Raw genomic sequence first — 22149 nt, 5'->3', positions numbered from 1 at the left:
TGGTAAGTTGAGTGAGAGTGGCCTCCAAGGCTCATATGTCTGAATGCCTGGTCCCCAGTAGGTGGAATTGTTTGGGAAGGATTAGGAGGTGTGGCCTTGCTGGATGAGGCTGTCACTGGGGGCAGGCTTTGAGGTTTCAAAGCCCACATCATCCCTAGTTATATCTCTCTCCGCCGTAAGCTCTCGGCTACTGCTCCAGCACCACGACGAGTACATTGCTACTCTGCTGCCCGCCATGATGGTCATAGACTCTAATCCTCTGCAACTATAAGCCCACAGTGAACTCTTAAAATGTAAGTTGCCTTTGTCGTGGTGTCTTATCACGGCAAAAGAAAAGTTAATGATCAAAATACATTGTATGAATTTCTCTTAAGAATAAAAATATTGTATACTAATAAAGGAGGCTTTTGTTACTTAGCAATATATAATGTTAATATTGTTCAGTTCAATAAGATGATATCCAGGAACTATTATGATTTATTTCAAAATAATCATGAGGGGCAGGGAATGGACAAGCATATAGAAGGAACAAGATGTTGCTAATTGCTAAGTGGGGAGGCTGGGTGGTGAGGATCTGGTGGTCCCGCCTCAGTTCCCTACGGTGTTGTATATGTTTGAAATTTTTCTTTTGAAAAGTGAAATTAAAATTCTTTACTATTTTAATTTCTGCCTTTTTTCCTCTTTCATATTTGCCATAATATATTGTGCTAATAGCGTGTGCTTATTATTTCTAATTAGAGAGTCATAGGATTTTACTCTTCTTTGGTTAGTAGGTAGAAAGCTCAGGGTCTTCTATAGTCTAAGTTGCCTGCCCAGCCAGACTGGGAGGTGTGTGCTCAGGAGGGACTCGCTGCGGAATCCTCCACAGGGCTGTTACCTGGAGAGTGTTGCAGGAACTCCTTTAGGGATGCCGGTTTACCAAGACCCCATCTTGGGAAGAAGCGTTGTGCACCTCATTTCCAGCTGCGGGGGTCTCCTCTCAGACCTCCCAGTCCCAAGAAGACATTGTAAGAGTGTTTATGAAGAGAGGGGGAGGTTGAAATTGATTAAATGTGCATGGTGGGGTAGTGAATTTTATAATATCTACTGTATAAATAATATATAACCCCCAAATACTGTTGATACTGTCTCCTGTTTAACGTTTAGACCTCTCTGCTAAGGTCCACTGAGGTGAGGTAAAAGCCTTACCTTAGAGAGGTATGTCCACAAGACATCTTCCAAACTCCTAAGTTAATTTTCTCTGAACCTTCTGTTGCCCCTGTTAACCTCTGGTGTCAAATGACTGCTGTATTGAGCTCCACACGGTTCTAGAGAGCTCTCATCTCCATTCCGGCCACGCTAAGTCCAGCCCTTCCCTGGGTTCCTCTCGCACCACGAGAGTGAGCTCCTCTCTGATCATCTGTTCCTGGTGTTTCTCATCCTGAGAGTCATTCCCTTCTGTGTGATGTACCCGATGTCTCCCTTTGTCTCTCTAGCTGAACCTCTCCTCTGAGCAGAGTTTCAGGTCAGGAGAATGAGTTTCTCATCCTGTGAGCAATTCTTGTAGGAGCAGCAGCTTGCAGCACAGCACAGTGTGACCTACAAAAGGATGACCCTCATGGCGACCTCCATAGCAGCTTGTCTGAAAACATCCACAAGCAGGGTCTCTGTCTGCCTTGTCCCCTCTGCAGGACTGTACCTGTGTGCAGAGGAGTCCTCTGTGGTATTGTCACATTGGATCATAGAAAAGCTCACACTGTTTATCTAAGCCGATTTTGGGAAGAAAGAGTTTATTTTTAGGTCTCCAAATAATTTCTGGAATGTGACCAGGTTCAGCAGACTGTTCCACCTTAATTTTAAAAGTTTCTAATCACAGTTATAAAAGCCAGCACTTACATAATTGCTTCTGTTCCAAGCATCTCCCAGGTCTCCATCGGGAAGTTCTGGTGTTACTCTTGTTTGTAGATGGAGAGTCAGAGCAGGGTGGGTAAGTGGGAGAGGTAGTGACCCTCAATAGACTGGCCGTAGGGCTGGTTCCCCAAAGCTGCTGTCTGCTGGCTTTCTCATTGAAGACTCAATTGAGAAGAAAATAGAGACAGAATTACATTTCATGCTGCGATCTGGGGGCCTCGCAGCTTAGTGGGAATAACATGGGTAAATAAGGAAGCCTGGGGGGCTGGGGAGAGAGAAGCCCCATCCCATCACCACTCATGGCATTACCAGAAGGTACATTCAGCCATCAAGAACAGCGCTATACAGGAGACAGCGAGAAGCACTCCATTTTTAGATGAGATTAGGAGGAATTCAGTTTGGCATCTGAAGGTAATAAATGCCCATTTATCATTTCAGGGCCCTCTGTTTTCATGAATCTTGTAAAAGCCCCACTTGGAAATGTTAAGATCAGACGTAAGGACAGCTGAGCCCCACTAGACATCGCAGAAAGCCATGGCTTTGGTTACATCTCTCAACATGACCAATCCACAGTAAGTACCATGAGGACCTGCTCTCCACATCTAGGACGCTGCTGTGAGTCCCTCACGAGATGAAGGTCTGCTACTTCAGGCACCTGAGGCAAATCTCAGAATAAAACAAGGAAATGGAAGAGGGGTATGTCATAAAACAGGAATCCCAAGGAAACGCAGAAATCACATGAAGGTTTCTAAAAGCAGGCTTTGCAAAACCAGGTAGAGGCCTCTTAAACAAGAGTTGCTTTCAGTTCCCCAAACCCAAGCAGCCATATGGACAAAGCACTCGATCTTAATACGTGTCAGCGTGGTAAGTAGTCAGGCGGCAATTTATTTTCTGTCTAGCAACTCATTGGTAAATAATACCGAGATTAAAAACAACACTCCTTCCGTTACACTGCTATCCCAGCCTCTGTGGCTGTGCATCTGGCTCCTGAGTCATCAGAAGCATGGTGGCTGTGTTCTCTATGCCACTGAGGGGCTCTGGGACAACACAAGATCCCAGGGATGGGGGTGGGTCACCCAGGTGGATCTGATCTTGCCTGCGATCCGCCTTCACGGTGGGACTTTGTAGAGCTGCCAGCAGATCTAGGGGAGAACAGGCTCTAGTCAGTGTGTCTCTGTTCATCCACAAGGCTTGTCACTCTCTACTGCTGATATTGGTGGGACAAGAGCCAGACAAAAGGTACAACGGCTTCTCATGCTTCTGCTGGGAACATACCTACTGTCGTCCTATTGTCCAAAACACTCGTGAACACACAATCAAGGATTTGAAAGATCTCTGTCTCTGTCTCTCTCTGTCTCTGTCTCTCTCTGTCTCTGTCTCTCTCTCTCTCTCTCTCTCTCTTACACACACACACACACACACTTCCTTTTGACAGAAGAAGCTACAATGCCACGTGACAAACTGGCTAATCAGGGTCGTGTTTACCCCTTAAAGGAAGGCTGAATAGAGCCACTAATGCATTTTTTCCCCTGTACTGGTCTCTCCACATACAAGACCAAAATGTAACATTCAGTAATGAGGCTGTGAGCTTTATGAGTTTCCACTGCCACCAAAGGAAGCTTTTAGTCTCTGCTGAGATGACCCTGTGTCCAGAGATAGAGCTGAGCCACTGTCGAAAGCGGACTAGAGGGCAGAGGTGTGAGGAGGGAAGATGTGACGTGCCCACACCCTTTAGAATTGTTTCCCTGATAGTTTCAGAATCATAACGCCTGCCTTCTTAGAGCATCTCATTGATTAGAAAGTTCCGTTTGTTCAATTAAAAAAACAAAAAACAAAAAACCAAAACCAATCCTGTTTCCTTGAACAGTTCCTAAGAGAACAAACCCTACCCAGCATGCACTTTTTAGGAAACATCTGGGGTAACTGGGATTCCCCCAGAAACACCCACTCTTTTCTATCAATTGTTGAGAGACACAGAAACTGCACATCCGATGACTGTTCCGTCTGAAGCTCTTGAGTCATTTTGTAAATGTCACACTGTGAGGAGTACCATTATCTGTGCTTGGCAGGGAGGGAAAACCAAAGGCTTAAGAGGGGCCTATGAAAGCAGATCTGGGTGCGGGGGTGGGGGGGTGATTACCTGGCGCATGTGGGTGGCCCAGGTAGCCCGCCCATAACCCTTGAACAATCCGAGCAAAGGGGTCAGCTCTACAGACTCCAGCAACAGCTACTGTCTGTCACTTGTTGGCTCTTAGAAGGTTAGAAACACTAGGAATTTAGAGTGTTCCCACAGCGTCCAAGTGGGATTTGCCATGAGAAGCCCCACACTTCTTAGATCCATAACAGATACAAGGTGGGAAGGAACAGCCCTTAGAACGCCTAGAGAAACTGAGGCCTGGGGAAGCACCACAGAAAGTGGTACCAAAGCCAAGAGCAGTCTGCAGCAGGCTGGCCCTCAGCATCGTCAGTGGCCCCTCATTCCCCAAACACGGACCCCCCCCACATCCCCCAGATGCTAAGTACTACATCTTATGCATTCTACTTTCCCTTTCAAACTTAGTAGTGTGGCCAGAGATACAAGACTCAGCCTCCCAGGTTCTGCAGGATGAGACAGGACTAAGGATGTGTAAGAGGGCCCAACAATCCTGTCCCAGGAAGGGATAGCCAAGGTCTCCAACCTAGTGTCTCCCATTAGGAGATGTTCAGTAGCATAGTACACATCTGTGTTTGGTAGCCCAGTGCACAGCTGTGTTTGGTATTAAAGTGCTCAGCTGTGTTTGGTATTACAGTGCACAGCTGTGTTTGGTATTACAGTGCACAGCTGTGTTTGGTATTACAGTGCAGCTGTGTTTGGTATTACAGTGCAGCTGTGTTTGGTAATACAGTGCACAGCTGTGTTTGGTATTATAGTGCAGCTATGTTTGGTATTACAGTGCACAGCTGTGTTTGTTTGGTATTACAGTGCACAGCTGTTTGGTATTACAGTACACAGTTGTGTTTGGTATTACAGTGCACAGCTGTGTTTGGTATTACAGTGCACAGCTGTGTTTGGTATTACAGTGCAGCTGTGTTTGGTATTACAGTGCACAGCTGTGTTTGGTATTACAGTGCTCAGCTGTTAACCGCCTTGCATGATGTTTATGTCTCCATCCCTCCTCAGATACCAGTGATATTAAAAAGACTCCACAAATTGACAAAACTCATGGGTTGGGAGGTGACCCTGCCCTTGCTGAGGCATGCTGTGTGCTAGTGAAGCTGTGGGTTGTTTTCAGTGCTCAAGATAAGCCTGCCTAAGACACAGACTGACCCACACTCCTCTGTTTGCTCAGGGGACCCCAATTTCCGACTCCCTTGAGACTCCATTCTAATCTTGAGAATGGAGATATGGTGGGAGCTGTTTGAATGGGAAAGGAGCAGCATCTTAGCGGTCCTTGACTCTCCTCCTCCTCACCCCAAGGCCTCTGAGCCTCCAGAGAGGCTCTCGGTCGCCTGGAGTATATATCCAGTTGGGAACAAAAGCACCTTTTATTATTGTGATATTGAGAACGGAGCCACCTGCAGCCATTCTTCTAGCTGAGGGTCCTTACCTCCCTTCATAAAGGACACCCCCCAAAACTCACATGATCAGGTTTGCCCAATTCACCCTAACTGGTGAGGAGAAGGGGACCAGGTCTTGACCATTCGTGGGGAAGAAGAGCAGCCTTGCATTTCCCTTGACCTCCAGCACAGCGTAGCTCCCTGGGTCTCCCTACCCCTTCTGCTGACAGAGGGAGGAGGGAACAGTTCTCAGGGGCTAACCCTTCCCTGCTGCTCCTCTTTCCACCCAGACCTGCCATTGAAGGAGGAATTTCTGAAGTTGAGATTATCTCCCAACAAGTAGACGAAGAGACCAAGAGCATTGCTCCAGTGCAGCTGGTGAACCTTGCCTACCGGGACCTGCCCCTGGCTGCCGTGGACCTCTCCACAGGGGGCTCGCAGCTCCTGTCAAATCTGGACGAAGAGTACCAAAGAGAAGGGTAGGTTCTGGCATGGCTGAGAGCCTCTTGCCTAACTCCCCATGTTTCCATGGGCACCTCCCAAGGGGGAATAGCAGAGGTTAAGATCTGAGCAGAAGAGGCCAGGAGGTGACATTAGGTCACTCAGGCTTTTTCAACTCAGACATGATTTCCTCAGAGAAAGACAGATAATGCCCGTTGCTGCTGGATAACCTCTTAGGTCTTCTGTGATGTTTGCTCAGAATGTAGGTAATAGGATTTGTCTTTGGACTGAGGTGATTCTTAATATTCTTCCCGACTCACACTGCTTAGCTCACCGGGGTTAGGAATGTGACAAGGTCACAGCGCCCATACGGGAAGAACTTGGACTGCACGTGGCCCTGCACACGGTGATGTGGAGTGTCCAGGAAGTGGGGAGAATCCCGATAGGTGCTCTGCAGACACTGCCTCCCTCCCTGTCCAGTGAGAGCTGTGGGGATGCTCTGATGCTAACTCCTCCTATATTGCTTGTCAATCAATCAGACCAGTGGGTTTGTTTCCCATTTAACGTCTCACTAGCCTGGCCTCTGTTACAAATACACTCGTCAAAGCAATGGTGTGGTGTGCCGGCTGGGCTAGACAGAGGCAAGGAAGGCGAGGGTTTGGTGTCCCGTCTTTCAGCGGCAGGGGGTTAGAATGTTGAAGGCATCAGAAGGACAGACGTATGTCCGTGGGTCACACGGCAGCTTAGATTTCTCTCAGCTAAGCTTTTCCCAGTTCTGCCCCATGGCTTTTAGACACAGAATCACAAACACTGGCCAGCCCCCGAGAGCCAGTTCTGGGCAATGCTCCCAGGTGCCTGTAACCATTTCAGAACACGCTGGCTTTAAAGACAAAACCGAAGGGTTGCCATGTATTTTAGAAGCAAGGGAAAAGCTGTAGCTAAGCTAAATTTGCAGAGCTCGGATTCCCTGCGTGTGCATGCGGAAGGGGGCACCCCCTTCCTAAGATGAATTGCTAACCGACTGGGAAAACTGTACACCTGCTTCAGCAAGAAGGACACCCCAGTGGCTTTCTCTGAAAATAAAAATTTCCCAAGTATTGTGAACACAGCTAGCAGGACCCTAGAAGAAAATAACAGGCATTTGCTAGGGGAAAAAAAAATCTCTGAAGGGATCGGTGAGATGCCTTAGTTGGTAAGAATGTATATTCTGCATGGGGACGTGGGCTTCAATCTCCAGCACCCAGCCCTACATGGCTGTATGTGCCTGTAACCCCAGGGGGAAGAGAAAAGTAGATCCTATCCAGCTTTCTGACCAGAGAGCTTAGCAAAATGGCGAGTTTCTGGTCCAGTGAGAGACCCTGTCTTAATAAGGCAGAGGCCCTCAGAGCATGCCTGCCATCGGCTCCGGCCTCCACAGGTACACACAGGCACACACAGGCACACACACCCTCACACTTGCATGCAAACATCATGCAAGACTCACAGGAAGGAAGGAAGGAAGGGAGGAAGGGGAGGGAGGGAGGGAGGGAGGGAGGAAGGAAGGAAGGAAGGAAGGAAGAAAGGAAATTAATTTCTGGGGCATGTCTGGCATAGCAGTACTGACTGAGCAATCAAATCAGGCCGCAGAGCCTCTCCCTAGTTCCCTGTGGCTTAAGGACTGAACTAAGTCCAGAAGGGCCCAGAACCAGGACCAGCTGTGTGTATACATGGCTCATGCAGCAGTGCCCGCTAGTGCTCGAAAGGACCACCAAAGCTGAGCCCATTTCGCTGCTGCTGCCCGAGTGACTGTGCTACTGCTCCCTAGTGGTCACGCGCAGTAGTGCAACCTCCATCAATAGAAACACGCTGGCCCTTCTGCTCTGGCCTGTTCTTGATCAAGCCCAGTTCGAATTCATAGTTACACAGCCTGGAAAGAGATAGGAAAACCTTGATGAGCTCTGGTTCAGAACCCACACTTGCTCCTGTTACTTCGCAGTGATTTTACCACTCGCTGGGCATGCCCCATGCAGGTGTACCACGCCACAGGGCGTGCCTCATTTCCAGGCCTACTCCCACCCCACAGGTTGCCTGAGACCTGGCTCAACCTTTCAAGGAGCATCTGAATTGGCTGTCTGCCTGGTCTCTCCCCAGGAGGCAGAGGTCTTTGATTTGCCTCTGCAGGGTGTTTCCCATGATGCTGTTGTCACATAATTGGGAGCCTAGGGCAAAGGTTTGGAGAGCCCTCGGTGGGACCTCTGTGACAGCCAGATTGTCTCCTAGAACAAGGAAAAGTCAGGCTTCTAACAGAAGCCCAGGTAAAGCAGACCAAGCCAAAAGCGTGCCGCCGCTGTGGAGTCAGGCTGTTCCTGGTTCTTGGTTTATTTTTCACTGTTTTCAACCTGGTCCATTCTGAAGCAACACAATCCAAGCGTAAAGTTCCAGCTTACCGAGGCCAGGGTTACTCTTTGTCAGAGAGACCTCTTCCTGCTGAGAGAAGCGGGACTACAGCTAGGAACAGATCGTTTTCCGTAGGAAACCAAGGGACCTCAGGGGCCCTACTGTGTAGCTGCCCAGGGACTCATCTGCCCTGCATTCAGGTCCCAGAGTGTGGTGACGGTGGATCCCAGATTGTCCTCGCTGGAGGAGACTGGGAGGAGACTGTAGGGGTGATTACTAAAGCAGGGCGTGAACTGTTTTCCTCAAGGTCACGGGGTAGGAACACTGTCCTCGGTGGATCAGAACTTCCCTGCCATCTTCCTTTAACCAGAATAGTATTCCATCATTGTATGCGTTCTACACGCTGACTCATCTTCTCATGGACACTTGGGTGACGTCCACACTTTGCCTATATTATGGCTGCTGCTGCTGTGAATGAGACCCTGCCTTCGTGTCTCTGAGGTAAATACCCACAAGTGGGCTTTCTGGACCACACTGTCCAGGTCCTCAGAACATCAAATGCAGAATCACCATTTTCTACAGCAGCTGTGCCAACCTCTGCTCCCAGAGGCCATGCATGGATGCTCCATGGCCCTATGTCTGTACCAACATTTGTTAGCCACCATTTTTGATCTGTAGCCATCCTAAGGGTGAGAGGTGTGGTGGCGGTGAGAGTTTGTAAGTGTGGAATCCTGTGGGTAAGATGGGCTGTCCTCCTAATTCAGACTGATCCGTGACGGGCACAGGTGAGGAACCAGCCTCTACCTGGCTGAGACGTCTGTGTTTCAAGTTTTCATTCATGTAACAAATATCCCAGAAATACCTAGAAACGCCCTCACAGATACATCCAGGGGTGCACTCTACTACAGAATATCCTAGACATCTCTAAGACCAAACAAGGAGACAATCAGGGTCAACCATCACCTAGTCTTTGTCCTAAGACACTTCTCTGTCATGATCTTAACTGGAGAGCTGTCTATTGCCTAAAGGATTCACCTCTACTGCAGGCAGCTTGGGGCTTAAAGGGGAAAAGCAGACTCCTGTGCAGACCGGCACTGCCTCAGACTTCACCGAGCCTCAGCTTGATTGGCAGTCCTTTCTGGCTGTTCCCTTGCTGACCTTTCCTGCCCCCAGCAATTACCTTCTCTTCTGTAGCCCCAGACAGCATGCACTGCACCCCCAGACTCTCCAGACAGCATGTACTGCACCCCCAGACTCTCCAGACAGCATGCACTGCACCCCCAGACTCTCCAGACAGCATGCACTGCACCCCCAGACTCTCCAGACAGCATGCACTGCACCCCCAGACTCTCCAGACAGCATGCACTGCACCCCCAGACTCTCCAGACAGCATGCACTGCACCCCCAGACTCTCCAGACAGCATGCACTGCACCCCCAGACTCTCCAGACGGCATGCACTGCACCCCCAGACTCTCCAGACGGCATGCACTGCAACCCCAGACTCTCCAGATGGCATGCGCTGTGCCCCCAGACTCTCCAGATGGCATGCGCTGTGCCCCCAGACTCTCCAGACGGCATGCACTGCACCCCCAGACTCTCCAGATGGCATGCACTGGGTCTCCAGACTCTCCAGACGGCATGCGCTGGGCCCCCAGACTCTTCCTTCTTCCCTTCTGGGCCTGGACTCATCAGATGCCATCACTTCCTTTTTCGCAGAGAGCTCTCTCCATCAGCTGCAGCCTCCCCATGTCTGCAGTGCTCCACCCTCCTCTCTCCCAGCCTCTACTCTACATCCCAGCCCCTATCACGCTCTCTTCCTCTCCCTTCAGTGATGTCAGCTGCACTCCTGAGCCTACTACAGCCTGGCAGCAGCCTCCACAGCGCTGCACCACTGTTCTCAAGGGCATGGTGCCTGATCTTGATTTCAGCTTGTTAGGATGTAAAATCACCTAGAAGACACATCTCTGGGAGTGTTTGTGAGGATGTTAGGAGACGTTTAAATGAGAGGTAGTATCCACCCTGAACGTAAGTGACACCGCCCCCCACCATTCAGTCCTAAACTGAATAAGAAGGGGGAAGGGAGAAGCCAGCAGAGCACCCAGTTCCTCTCTGCCCCACACTCCCACCACTATGGCTTCTTCGCCGTGATGTCCTCTATAGTTCCATTTGACTTTCCATATAGTTCCACAATGGGCTTTCTTCTCTTGCTTTCTGTCAAATATTTGCTCTCAATGAGAAAAATAAGTAAGTACCGTACGCGCCCACAGCCCCTGGCCACTGAAAGTTTCTGTCATTGCCTCCATCTTGGCATGATATCTCCATCAAAACAGTCTTCCTCAGTCACTGTGCCTTTCAGTCTTAACAATTGTCACCTGCCTGTTCCTTAACGATTGGCGTTCTCACACACACACACACACACACACAGCCACTATCACTACTCTTTTTCTATACACTGGGTAATTTTATCCATCTTTGTAAGTTTTCAGCTAGTAGTGATTAAAATCACGTGTCTACCCCAAATCTCCCTTTCAAACTCCCAAATCCTTGTGGATCGTCACAGGGATCCGCAAACGCCTTTGACTAATGTCAACGGAATGATCTAGTCTTCTTGGCCAGAGTTAGCTGCATCTTTGAAAGGAGAAATGTTCTCATCTCGACCGGGGTAATTCTCTTGTGTAGCCTTTTTGGTGATGGTGCTCAAATCCAGACAGAAGTGCCACAGCCTACTCGTTGTGGCAGCCTCAAACAGCACCCCCCAAAGGACCCTTTCCTCAACCAAGAAATGAGCCAAACCAGTGGGGCATAGAAGTTGCCTGGTCTTGATCCTTCAACTACCAAAATAAGCCACAGCCTTCAACAAGGACCAGTGCTCTGAGCTACCTGAAGTCTGTCAGTCACTCAGTCACCATGCAGTTGATGGCCGTGTTCTCCCAGGCCCTGACTTGCTATCATTCTCACCCTGGTAGGAACACCATCCCAGGGGCACTGGGAAGCTGGCACTCCACAGTGTGAGTTCCACTGGGTAAGGAGGAAGCATTTCCTTCCCCCTTGACTCCCAACTCTGGATCATGGCGGGCTGTGCGCTTTTAATGCCCTGTTCTAGTTCTGTCTGCTTCTTACGTACACCAGGTCTGCATCTCAAACCTAGGAGCTGCCTGGCGCACCCTGGCAGCTTACCCTCTTCCTTTCCCTCCCCATGCCTGCACCTCTCAACCAGATGTCTCCCTCCTTCAGGAGGGATAACACAAACCTCTGTGTGGCTCCACAGAGGTGAGCAGACAGTCTGGGGAGCGGGAGAAGGGGACCTGAGGTGCCAGCCCCAACCGCAACACCTGGGACAGCGAAATGCTGGGAGACTTGGCTTTCTTCCCTCATGCCTTATGCTCCGTGACGAAGTCACGCATATCTGTGTTGTCTTCATTGTCTACTCCACAGTTCTTCCTCCAAGGACTGCCTACCGGCACAGTCACTGTGATCTATGAATAACAGAAAATCCACTCAACCTCACTGGCCTCTCTGATATGCAATCCAGTGCTAAGGCAGCTCTGAGGTTGATCCAGAGCTGTGATATGCAATCTCACCAGTGCCCGTGAGGGCCAGATTCCCCCATCACTGCTGTCAACCAGTACTGGCTTTATCCCGATGCCAAAAGTGGCTTCAGAGCTGGCCCCAGGGCTGCCTGTGGTAGCCATGCCTTCTCATTTGTATCTAGCAAGAAGAAAGGCTGCCCATGATTGGCTTGAGAATAGCACAGGTCCTTCCCAGAAGTTCCCAGCAGTTCTCACCTAAGGTCTTATGAGCTAGAACTGAGTCACATGGCAAAGGATGTGGGAATATTCATAGGCTGATTGGCCGGCCCTATCTTTTGAATGGCTATGTAGATGTGGGACACTACATACATACCACAGTCTAAAGAGAACCAGTTTTGGGCTTGGCTGGTAATGATGCTTACTGCAGAATCTGACAACCTGTGTTTGATCCCCAGAACCCACATAGTGGCAAGAAAGAACTATGCCAAGTTGACCTCTGACCTTCACATGTGCTCAGTGTCACCTATGTGCATGCACACGCTCACACACACATGCGCACATATGCATACACACCTGCACATGCACACATGCACAGACACAATTAAAAGGGAGAGCTAATTTCTATTCATTAACTGGACTCCCAGACAGGAGAAGCTTGGAAGAAGTGTGGGTCTCCAACAGGCTTAACAGAAGATGAGACCAACAGCACATTTCTCCAGAATGCCAGAGTCTGTGGAAGACAACATAATGGGGCCCAGGGATATTTTTTGAGATGTCAAATTAGAAAAAGACAGACCTAAGATAGCAAACACCTCTAAATAAGGACTTAAATAATTTAAGATATGACAGCAAACAATCGCTGGGAGCTTAGAGAAGGGAGGTGTAGGGTCTATTAAGCCACACCTAAAAATAGTCTCTTCGCAGAATACCTTAAGGAGGCGCTCTTCAGAAATCTCCTGTCTCTCCACCCGCCCCCCACTTCCACAGCCCCCTCCATCCATGTTGTCATTGATTGGGAAAACAATAAATTCACAGCTTTGGACAACCTCTGAGCTCTACTAAGCCACATCTAACCCCAGCCCTGGGCCAGGAAGTCCCTCTAGCAAGGACCAGATTGACTGAGTCTGGGATAGAGGACACTCAGGCAGAATAAAGGACCAAGCTGAATGGCCAGTGAGTAGATGGACAGGCAGCGGTCTGATCAGATGGCGGGAAAGCCAGTTCCCATGGAGAGTGGTTATAAGCTCATCTACGTGGAGCTGAGGAAGAACAGAGGGCCAGGGGTGGGCGCGGCACCAGGCTTCTCATGCCCACAGGTCAAAGTGTTGCCTGTATACCTCTGTCTCAGTCAGGGTTTCCATTCCTGCACAAGCATCATGACCAAGAAGCAAGTTGGGGAGGAAAGGGTTTAGGACTGGAACTCAAGCAGGGTTGGAAGCAGGAGCTGATACAGAGGCCATGGAGGGATGTTTCTTACTGGCCTGCTTCCCCTGGCTTGCTCAGTTTGCTCTCTTATAGAACCCAAGAGCACCAGCCCAGGGATGGCACCACCCACAAGGGGCCCTCCCCCCTTGATCACTAATTGAGAAAATGCCCCACAGCTGGGTCTCATGGAGATCCTCAAGGGAGGCTCCTTTCCTGTGATAACTACAGCTTTCATCAAGTTGACACACAAAACCAGTCCGTATACTCTAAGCATCATTGGCACCCGACTGCTCCCCACAAAACCAGCCTAAAAGAAAGAAGACAGCTTTGCCTCAGAGTGTGCCACCTTTACACAGCAAGAATCTAGAAGTGTTCAGGGTTAACAGTCATGTCCACCCTAGCCTGACCATGCAGGTGTGAAGCCAGGCACTTCCCCGTGTCACATGATTTACTGAAGGGTGGGAATACAGGAGAGGGGGGAAGAAGCAAAGAGAAAGGCTGAGACTCATTATTCCACTTTCTTGGTGCCAGTGGGATTTGCTGACAGTAAAATACTAGCCTTCCTCTGGGGCGCCAGGTGCCCCCCACTTCACGGTTTGCCCCGAACACCCCAGCTTCCACAAGGATTCTCTAGGCTCAAACTATCAAATAGAGCTTTGGGTACAAATTTTAGATATGAAATTGATTGCAAGCAATGTTAATTTTCTATTATTCCGAAGCCTCTCATTTTTAATTGACTAAGCAATCAACTCACAGATACATTATTAAAATAGTCCCTACCTACTCACAACATACGTGGTGTACAGCCCTGGGAGACCACTAGATGGCGGAAGAGTGCCTCTGGTGGTCAAGGGTGGGACTGAGCACGGGAGCTCAGCCTGGAGCGAGGAACCTCAGGTTTATGGTGTCCAACAGGAGAGCCCCAGTCACCTGTGGAAGCATCCAGTATCCAGAATTTACAGCTTCTTCCCACTGTGTCAGGGAGCTGATCTCATCCTGTTGCCCTAGCTGCAAAGCCTAGCATAAAGGAAGTCCTTAGATTTGCAGCCAGGTCACCGAATTGAGGGTCTCTCCGAGTTTTCCCTTCAGTCAACCCAAAGGCCCTTGCCAAGAGTCGGGACCACATCCTTCCTGCCCATTAGCTGTTCAGAGATATGTGGGCAATGTCCTTAGTCCCCTAAGAGGGGGCGGAGGTCAGAGGGGTTTAGCAGCCCACCAAGCAGAGGGCACCTCCTGCCTCCCCACTCCACACCCTTGCCACCACACCACGAGCCCTCTCTCAGAGTTGATATTTCTGCAGACTCAAGAGATGTAAGATTTGGGAACAAACACGCGTTAGCCTCTGGTGGTCCCAGCTGCACACGACCCCCTGCCTTCTCCCAGGGCAGTGGTGCGAACCTTCAGCACTAACTGCAGACCTGAGGCTGCCCACCTAGAAATGGACCTGGATCCACTCCCTCAGGGGGCTGGGGGAGAAGCCTCTCCCATTCCGCCTGGGGGTTGGCTTTCTGAAGCGTGCGCTTGTGTTCTGGGACTGTGTGTGCTGTCCTGGGTTGCCTCTGGGAATCTAGTAAACGAGATGAAAGCTGAAGTCTGACTGTTCTCCCTGATGTCTGGCTCACCCCAGGAAGGAGAGGACACCCCACCGACCATCTCCAACATTCGGTTAAAGGGTGTCCCTGTGGGCACTGGATGGACAATTCTCACAGGGCAGGATCGTGTCTCTTTGGAAAGGTTATGCTGAGCTCATCTCCCTCCCCTGCACCGTCTCTAAAGATGTGTAGGGCTGGGAGCCATTGTCAGTCAGAGTTATGTACAAGGTCCAGGCGCTGTGGAGAGGAAGGTTCCCCTTCTCTCAGGTGCACAACACTCTGCACCGTGCCTAGATATGGAACACAATGTATTCCCACCTGCCAGAGCCCCCACCTGCTGAGACATATATAGACACTATCGTTGTTCTGACACATGCTAGCTTTGTGGATACTGGTTTTAATATTTCAGATCATCCCAGCACCTCTGAAAAGGCAGGGATCCCATTTTTAAGATTAACAAACTAAGCCGGGCAGTGGAGGTGCACGCCTTTAATCCCAGCACTTGGGAGGCAGAGGCAGGCGGATTTCTGAGTTCGAGGCCAGCCTGGTCTACAGAGTGAGTTCCAGGACAGCCAGGGCTACACAGAGAAACCCTGTCTTGAAAAAAAAACAAAAAAACAAAAACCAAAAAAATTAACAAACTAAGGCTCATGGTTTAGTTAACAAGTGCCGGCCGGCATTAGGAGACACTAATTACCACCAAAGACAAACGGGTCTTCTCCCGCCCCTTGCTTATCTGTTTATTTGTTTGCTCATTTCAAGGCAGGGTCTCATATGTAGCTCTGGCTATCCTGGCACTTGCCAAGTAGACCAGGCTGGCCTCAAACTCACAGAGACCCTCCTGCCTCTGCCTCCCTAGTGCTAGGATTAAAGGCATGCACCATCACTCAAGGAAGGGCCGTGGACCCAGGAGCTGAAACAGAGCCATGGAGAATCGCTGCCAACTGGCTTGCAGTCCGCGGGCGCTCAGCCTGCTTTGTTGGTTTTTCGTTTCATTTTGTTTTGTTTTTAGAGACAAGGTTTCTCAGTGTAGTCCTGGCTGCCCTAGAACTAGCTCTGCAGACCAGGCTGGCCTTGATCTAACAGAGATCCACCTGCTTCTGCCTCCCAAGTGCTGGGATTAAAGGCTCAGCTTGGTTTTTAAAACCACCTGACCAGGGTTAGCATTGTCATAGTAATCAAGAAGATGCCCCTCCAAACTTGCCTACAGGCCAGGATGATGCAGGCATTTTCTCAAGGTTCCGTTTTCCCAGATAACCCCAGCTCGTGTTGGGTTAACAGAACTACTACCAAGCACAAGGACCCTTAAGAGCAAGTTTAAGAAACTAGGCAGGGGTCTCCCTTAATGATCCTCCGAGAGGGGAAAGATCTCTGCATCTCTCGAAACCTTATATGCAGGGTTGTGGGTTTATGTATATTTTGGGGGGCAAATGCTTATTGTTTTTGTCAAGTATTGGAGAGCTCTGCTCCAAGAAAGCTTCTGAGGGGGAGCCTCCTGCAGGCCAGAGATGGGGGAGGGGGGGAGCCTGGTGCTCGGGGCTTCATCTCAGCTCCCGCCACAGACTGGCTTCTAGACTCATTCTGACCTCTCTCAGATCTTTTCTTTGGGAACTTAATGGATAACAATTTAAATTTGTAACTAACAAGGTTAATTCCCTGGACATCCTAGGGAAATCGTCTCCATTGCCTGTCAAGAACCTTTTTAGGATAGAGAGGCCCCACCACCTCTTTAGGCTCATTCTGAGAGAACAAAGTTTCCTCTGTCCCCCAGCACGAGTTCTCCCTTCCACAGCCTGAGCGCACTGTGGACTGTGCGGAGAAAGAGGCTTGGTCCAGGAGGGGCGAACAAGCTCAGCCCTGACGAGTCCATGCCCCGCGGCCTGCTTCACCTGTAAGATGGAGCTGTTTCATTGCCAAGCTTAGGAGTGACCTGATCTAGCCTGCCTGCCTTCCAGGCCACTCCTACGGCCTGATCTCCCATAAAAGAGCCTTTGGAGATTTGCCAAACTTCATTTTCATATTCTAGAATTTATTCTCTCAAACTGTTACCCAAAACAACTAAGAATCTAAAGCAGAAGCCCTACCGGCACTCACCTGCTTTCCACCCCCGGACTCCTCTGAGGCCTCAGGAGGGTGCCGGAACGTCACTGGAATACCACCCGCCTGCAGGCCCATCTGTTGGTATTTGTGATTTGGGCAGCCCAAGCCCTCCCCAGAGCTGCCCTTGGCTTTTGTAGCACGTGTTGGAAAATAGGGGCACGGCTGCCCTCTGGTGGCAACTCCGGGAATAACACCACTCCGGGGCTTTGATGGGCTGAGGCTGCCCGAAAGCAGTATTTCCCAGTCTGTGTCCCGCCTTCGGCCCAGTCAGTTCTTTAATTAACCACGCAACCGATTTATAGAAACCAGAAATACCGTCTTCTTGGAGAATACCTCTCCGCGGAGAGGGAACACACACTCTCCTTGGAATGTCGGAGTCACTTGCATTTCACTGCTCGGGATTCTAAACCTGGGGCCAGCCAGGAACCTGCAGGTTCAGCCTCTGGACCCCATTCCCACTGGGGAGCCCCGACCAGAGGTCCCTTTAGAGTTGTACAGCCCTGCCCCGTCTCTCTTGTTAAAGAAATAGACACAGGCAAGCCTCCTGGGCTTCGTGTGGAGCTGGATACCTTACCGTCTCTGTCCTGCTCCCAAACTGCCTTCTGTCACACCACATGTCCCCAACACACCCTCAGTTCATCATCCGTAATAGCTGTCACCGGCAAGAACAGCCCTCGAGCTGGGTTCTTACTGAAATGCAGACCCAAATTCAGTGGCTGTTGGGGGGGGGGGGGGGAGGATTAGCTCACATAACTCCACCAGTACCCACATGGTAAATATTAAGAGGCAGGACCACGGTCCATGCCTTAGAATCACCTTGCCGAGTTAGAGATCATGAGCCTAACCCAGAAGTGGGGGCTCAGTAAGGGACCTGGGGTATGGCTTGAACCTTGGGACTTTGCAGCAATCTCTGGCCTGACTGTTGATCCCAACCTCCACCACCACCACCACCACCCCACCACACATACTTCCAGGCCTCTCTGCCAGGACATATCTGCCTACAGTGGGTATCTTCCTTTGTCTCTTAAGGCGCTGCTGTGTGGTGGGGACACTGGGAGAAGAGGTCCACTTCATCTGTGATACAAACACCACCTCCTTGTGCAGCAAGGGGACCTACATGAACTGCCTCCCAGGCTGAGAGCGGCTGGTGACTGAATGCCAAGCTCTGGGTGGGCACAGCCAGCTACCAGAGGAGCAGAGTGGGATAGGTAGGCTTGGCTTTGCGATGGCTTCGGGGTTTGATGGGAGATGCGCTGGTGATGTCATAGGGATGTCATTGAGAAAGTTAAAGGCAGTGCCCATAGGTATCCCGGAGAAACACAGACCTGCCTGGTCAGCAGCAGCATTCCCTTCAGGCATGAAGAGGGCATGAGCCAGGAGCCTAGGGAGACAGGTCTCTCTGGCACAGTGGGCATAGCTCACTAACAGTTATGTTGTATACAATAGGCGGTAGGGAGCCCTGCGCACTCAGGCGAGGGCCCGAGCCCTTCCCACCCCGATGAGGGCTCTAAACAGTCCAGAAGCCCTGATGTGACAGTTTTCCCAACTTACAAACACAGCTGGAGATCTCCGAGGCTCAGGCGATGGTCCTGCACACCTGAACTCTTGGTTTAAACTAGTCTGCTCAGCTTCGCCATCCTGAGTCCTGCGCAGGCTCTGGGTTTCCCCTAAGTGCCCCCATCATCTTACAACAGTTATAACTCCTTTGACTTCCTTTCCCACTGCAATGTAGCGGGTCTGGCTGACTCAGGATACAGGGCCTGCCTTGCCCATGCAGGGGGCACAGAGTCATTTGACATCCAGATCTGCCCCTGCCTCCTTTCTTGGTCCTTCCAGCTGCTGGAGCCTCTCCCTGGCTCAGGGAAGTCTCAGATTGCAGGCGACTCTGCCGTGCCTGTGTCTGTCTGAGGCAGTCAGTATTTTCACAATTGGTGGAAAGTGGCCTGTATGAACTTCACTCAGGCAAGCTGCAACCAAATGGAGTACGTTGTTTCTTTTCCTCTGCTTGGAGCAGAAGGGGCAGCGGGCTCTCAGTAAGGCTCATACTCATCAGAGTTCAAGGTAGGAGGGGTACCGGTGCCCAGCTGCTTCCTCTGACCATGAGGGTGAGGCCTCCTGGTCCCCACTGGATATCTCCCAGGGCCAAAAGGTTTCCTGGATGCTCGTTTCATTTATAGCTTCCAAAGGTGCTTGGCGCTCATTTCAAGCGACAGTGAAATGGCACCAGGGTCAGCAGCCACCAAGATCGGATATTGTGGGGCTGGAGCTGAGGTGCCTTAGTGGCCTGGGAAAGAATGCGAGCCTTTGGAAGGATCCGGGATGGGAAGGGGATGGCACAGACTCTCCAGAAGTGGCTGGTTGAAGGCCGGGCACAAACCGAGACAAGAAAGGAGCAAATAGGGCCAAAGAGGGGTGGAGACAGGAATAGCTGGCGCCTGGGAAAAGAGGCAGGGAAGCCAGCCGTGAGACAGCAGGGGGTGGGGCGGGGTGGGGCGGGGCAGGGCGGGGCGGGGCGACAGAGCGCTGAACAGCGGCGGCAGCATCACACTTCCGGGGTCTCCTGGTGCTGGGGACAGGCTGTCCATCTGACACACGTCAGAGGCTTCCTGTCCGTCTTCCCTCTGCCTCTTAGGCCTGCAGGTGGCCTCGTGAGTTTTCTTCTGGATTTCCCCAGCTCTCTGCCGTGTGTCTCAGGGCCATGCAGCCACAGAAAGCGCTACTGTGCATATCGCTCAGAAAGTACTCCTAGCTGCTGGAAAGCTTTTCCTTTCCGCTGAGTGCAACTGAGAAATCAGCCTTAGGCTTCCAAGAGAGTTGCTCTTTCAAATATTAACGCAGCCTCTTCCTCCACGCAGTTCTCTGACTGACTCGCAGCCACCCTCGCCGGGCCGCTGAGACCCTCAGCGCTGAGTTTGCCAGACCTAGCAGATAAGAATATATAATGCTCTGTAAAGTCAGATAGATAGATACATAGATACATAGATAGATAGATACATAGATACATAGATACATAGATGTTAGATAAATGTATGGATAGATAGATGATAGATAAATAGATAGATGGATGGATGGATAGATGAGAGAGAGAGAGAGAGAGAGAGAGAGAGAGAGAGAGAGAGAGAGAGAGAATGGTACAGAAGAAGTCGTTCTATGCAGTATCTGGGACATACATACCTGTGACTTGTGTTTGGAGATTGTTCATTGTTTATCTGAAATCTGAATTTATTTAGCAGTTCTGCTTAGCTTTCTGTGGCTTCTGTTTGGGTTGACCTGTGGGAGCCCACAAGGAAACAGGAAGTGTGCATTTTTTGGTTCACCAGCAAGGGGCCCCCAGCACTCCATCGTTGGTCTTTGTGGCTTAGCCCCCACCGAGCTCTGTGTCTCTGTTCTCCATTTGTCTCTTGAAGAGACATGCTCTGGTCTGACCCAGCCGGTGCCCTCTGCTCTCACCCCACACTTTCGGCCTTTCTAGGAACTCAGGGCAGTCTTTCTTCCCCTATCCAAAATGGCCTGCTTAGCTTCCCTGCCACCTGCTGAGGGCAAGCTCCTCTCTCAGGGACTTGCTTCCCACATCTGGAGGTGAGCACATCTGGTCTTTGTATTACCACGGAGCCAAGGACAGAGGCCAGCAATCATTCCCACACGTGTTAGAAAATATCCAGAAAGACTTAAGCAAGCCCGATCTTCTGCCAGGTTCTTCAAGGCTGGCAGAACCTCTGGCATTTGCACTTTTCCTGCATGAATATGAGGAAGAAGTCACCATCTGACAGCACCCATGTCATTCTTTCAGGGATAGCTAAAAAGCAAAGCTGCTTTTCCAGCCCACCGACACCCGAGTCTACAGGAGGAGGACACTGGTCCTTCTTGCAGCAGGTTGCAGCAGATTGACTCCCTTTAAATGGGAAGGATGTGGTGATGGCCAAGCCTTGGAGCCATGAGATATCATCATCATCATTATCACCATCACCATCATCATCATCACCATCACCATCATCACCATCATCATCACCACCACCATCATCATCACCATCACCATCACCACCACTAACATCATCATTCCCATCACCATGATGCTATTGCAGTCACAGGTGCTTTCAGGTTAGATATGTTCTTTCATTTAGCTTTCAACAACTCTACAAGTTAAAAAATACTATTCTTTACTTTCTAAATGGGGACATGGGATCCCAAAGTGACCTGGTGCCTTGCAGGTGACCTCAGGGCAAGGGGTACACCCCAAAGTAAAGCCTTCCCTGGCTTGTCTTGGCCCCTTTAGATGGATAGTTCTAACTAAAAACAGATGGGCAGGCAGAAATGGGCCAATGAGCACTCCAGACTCAGCGTTATTCAGAAGAGTCCGTCCTCGGGGGTGCCTCAGCGCCCCATAAATGTCTTCCAAAAGACACCCATGCTCTGAGCGTGAGTCCCATGAGATGCAACAAAAGGCAACCCTGGCCTAACCAGTTTGGTAAACACAGAGGGCACCGGTGTGGAGCGGAGCGCAGAGAGGCACAGCACTGCGATAAGGGATCAGCAGATCCCACACAGGCGGCCACTTAACCTCAACTCCGGGTTTCCATTCTTACCCAATTATAGCATTGTTTTGTCAAGTAACCGCTATTAGCACTCTGTAGCACCAGTACCCAGATAATCTGCTCTGATAAGTGGGTTCCAATCCAGCTCTTTCTCTTATAGCTGAAGAACAATCTATTTCCAGCCACTGGGTGCTTCAGTATAGTTACTCAGTGTAAACAGAGGTTTCCCCGGATGCCAGCACACAGGAATGTCATGGCAACAGCCTGTCGCATGGCCCGTACCTTCTAGGCAAGTCTGACTCACCTATGGGGTGTGAGTGTCACATGCATTTTCAAGCCCAGAAGCCTGAATCCCAGAGAGTTCCTCTAAGTCCCCTAAGTCAACCTGCAAACCCAGCCGTGTCCCTTAATGAGACTGTTTTACTGTTTATGACTCTACCCTGTGGCCTCTGGAATAAGACTCTTCTCTCAGGAAGCCCACAGATGCTGTAGTTCAGCAGTAGAGTGCTTGCTTAGCTTAGAGCATGAAGCCCGAGGCCAGGGGAGCCAGGCTGTTTGATTTGAGGCAAGGCTGCAGCCAGGATCTCCCCTCAGCCCCCCCAGCCTTCCAGCCCCTCAGCCCCTCAGCCCCTCAGCCCCTCGGATCCCCCACCCCCCTCAGCCCCTCAGCCCCTCAGCCCCTCAGCCCCTCAGCCCCTCAGGCCCTCAGCCCCTCAGCCCCCCAG

At 50.6% G+C, this 22149-nt stretch overlaps 1 protein-coding gene across 1 annotated transcript in view; it reads left to right on the top strand.

Moving 5' to 3' along the window:
* Positions 1-22149, top strand: part of Tmem266 (transmembrane protein 266) — a 115557-nt gene that overhangs the window by 50275 nt on the left and 43133 nt on the right. The window contains exons 2-3 of the mRNA XM_052188293.1: positions 2329-2462; positions 5718-5906. Of these exons, the coding sequence (XP_052044253.1) occupies positions 2425-2462; positions 5718-5906 (227 nt within the window). The 5' untranslated portion in view covers positions 2329-2424. The remainder of the gene's footprint in view (positions 1-2328; positions 2463-5717; positions 5907-22149) is intronic.

The sequence above is a fragment of the Apodemus sylvaticus genome, chromosome 7, assembly GCF_947179515.1.
Source record: "Apodemus sylvaticus chromosome 7, mApoSyl1.1, whole genome shotgun sequence".
NCBI classification, from domain to species: domain Eukaryota; kingdom Metazoa; phylum Chordata; class Mammalia; order Rodentia; family Muridae; genus Apodemus; species Apodemus sylvaticus.
The sequence above is the reverse complement of the archived record's forward strand: the minus strand, read 5'-3'. Positions and strand labels throughout refer to the sequence as shown.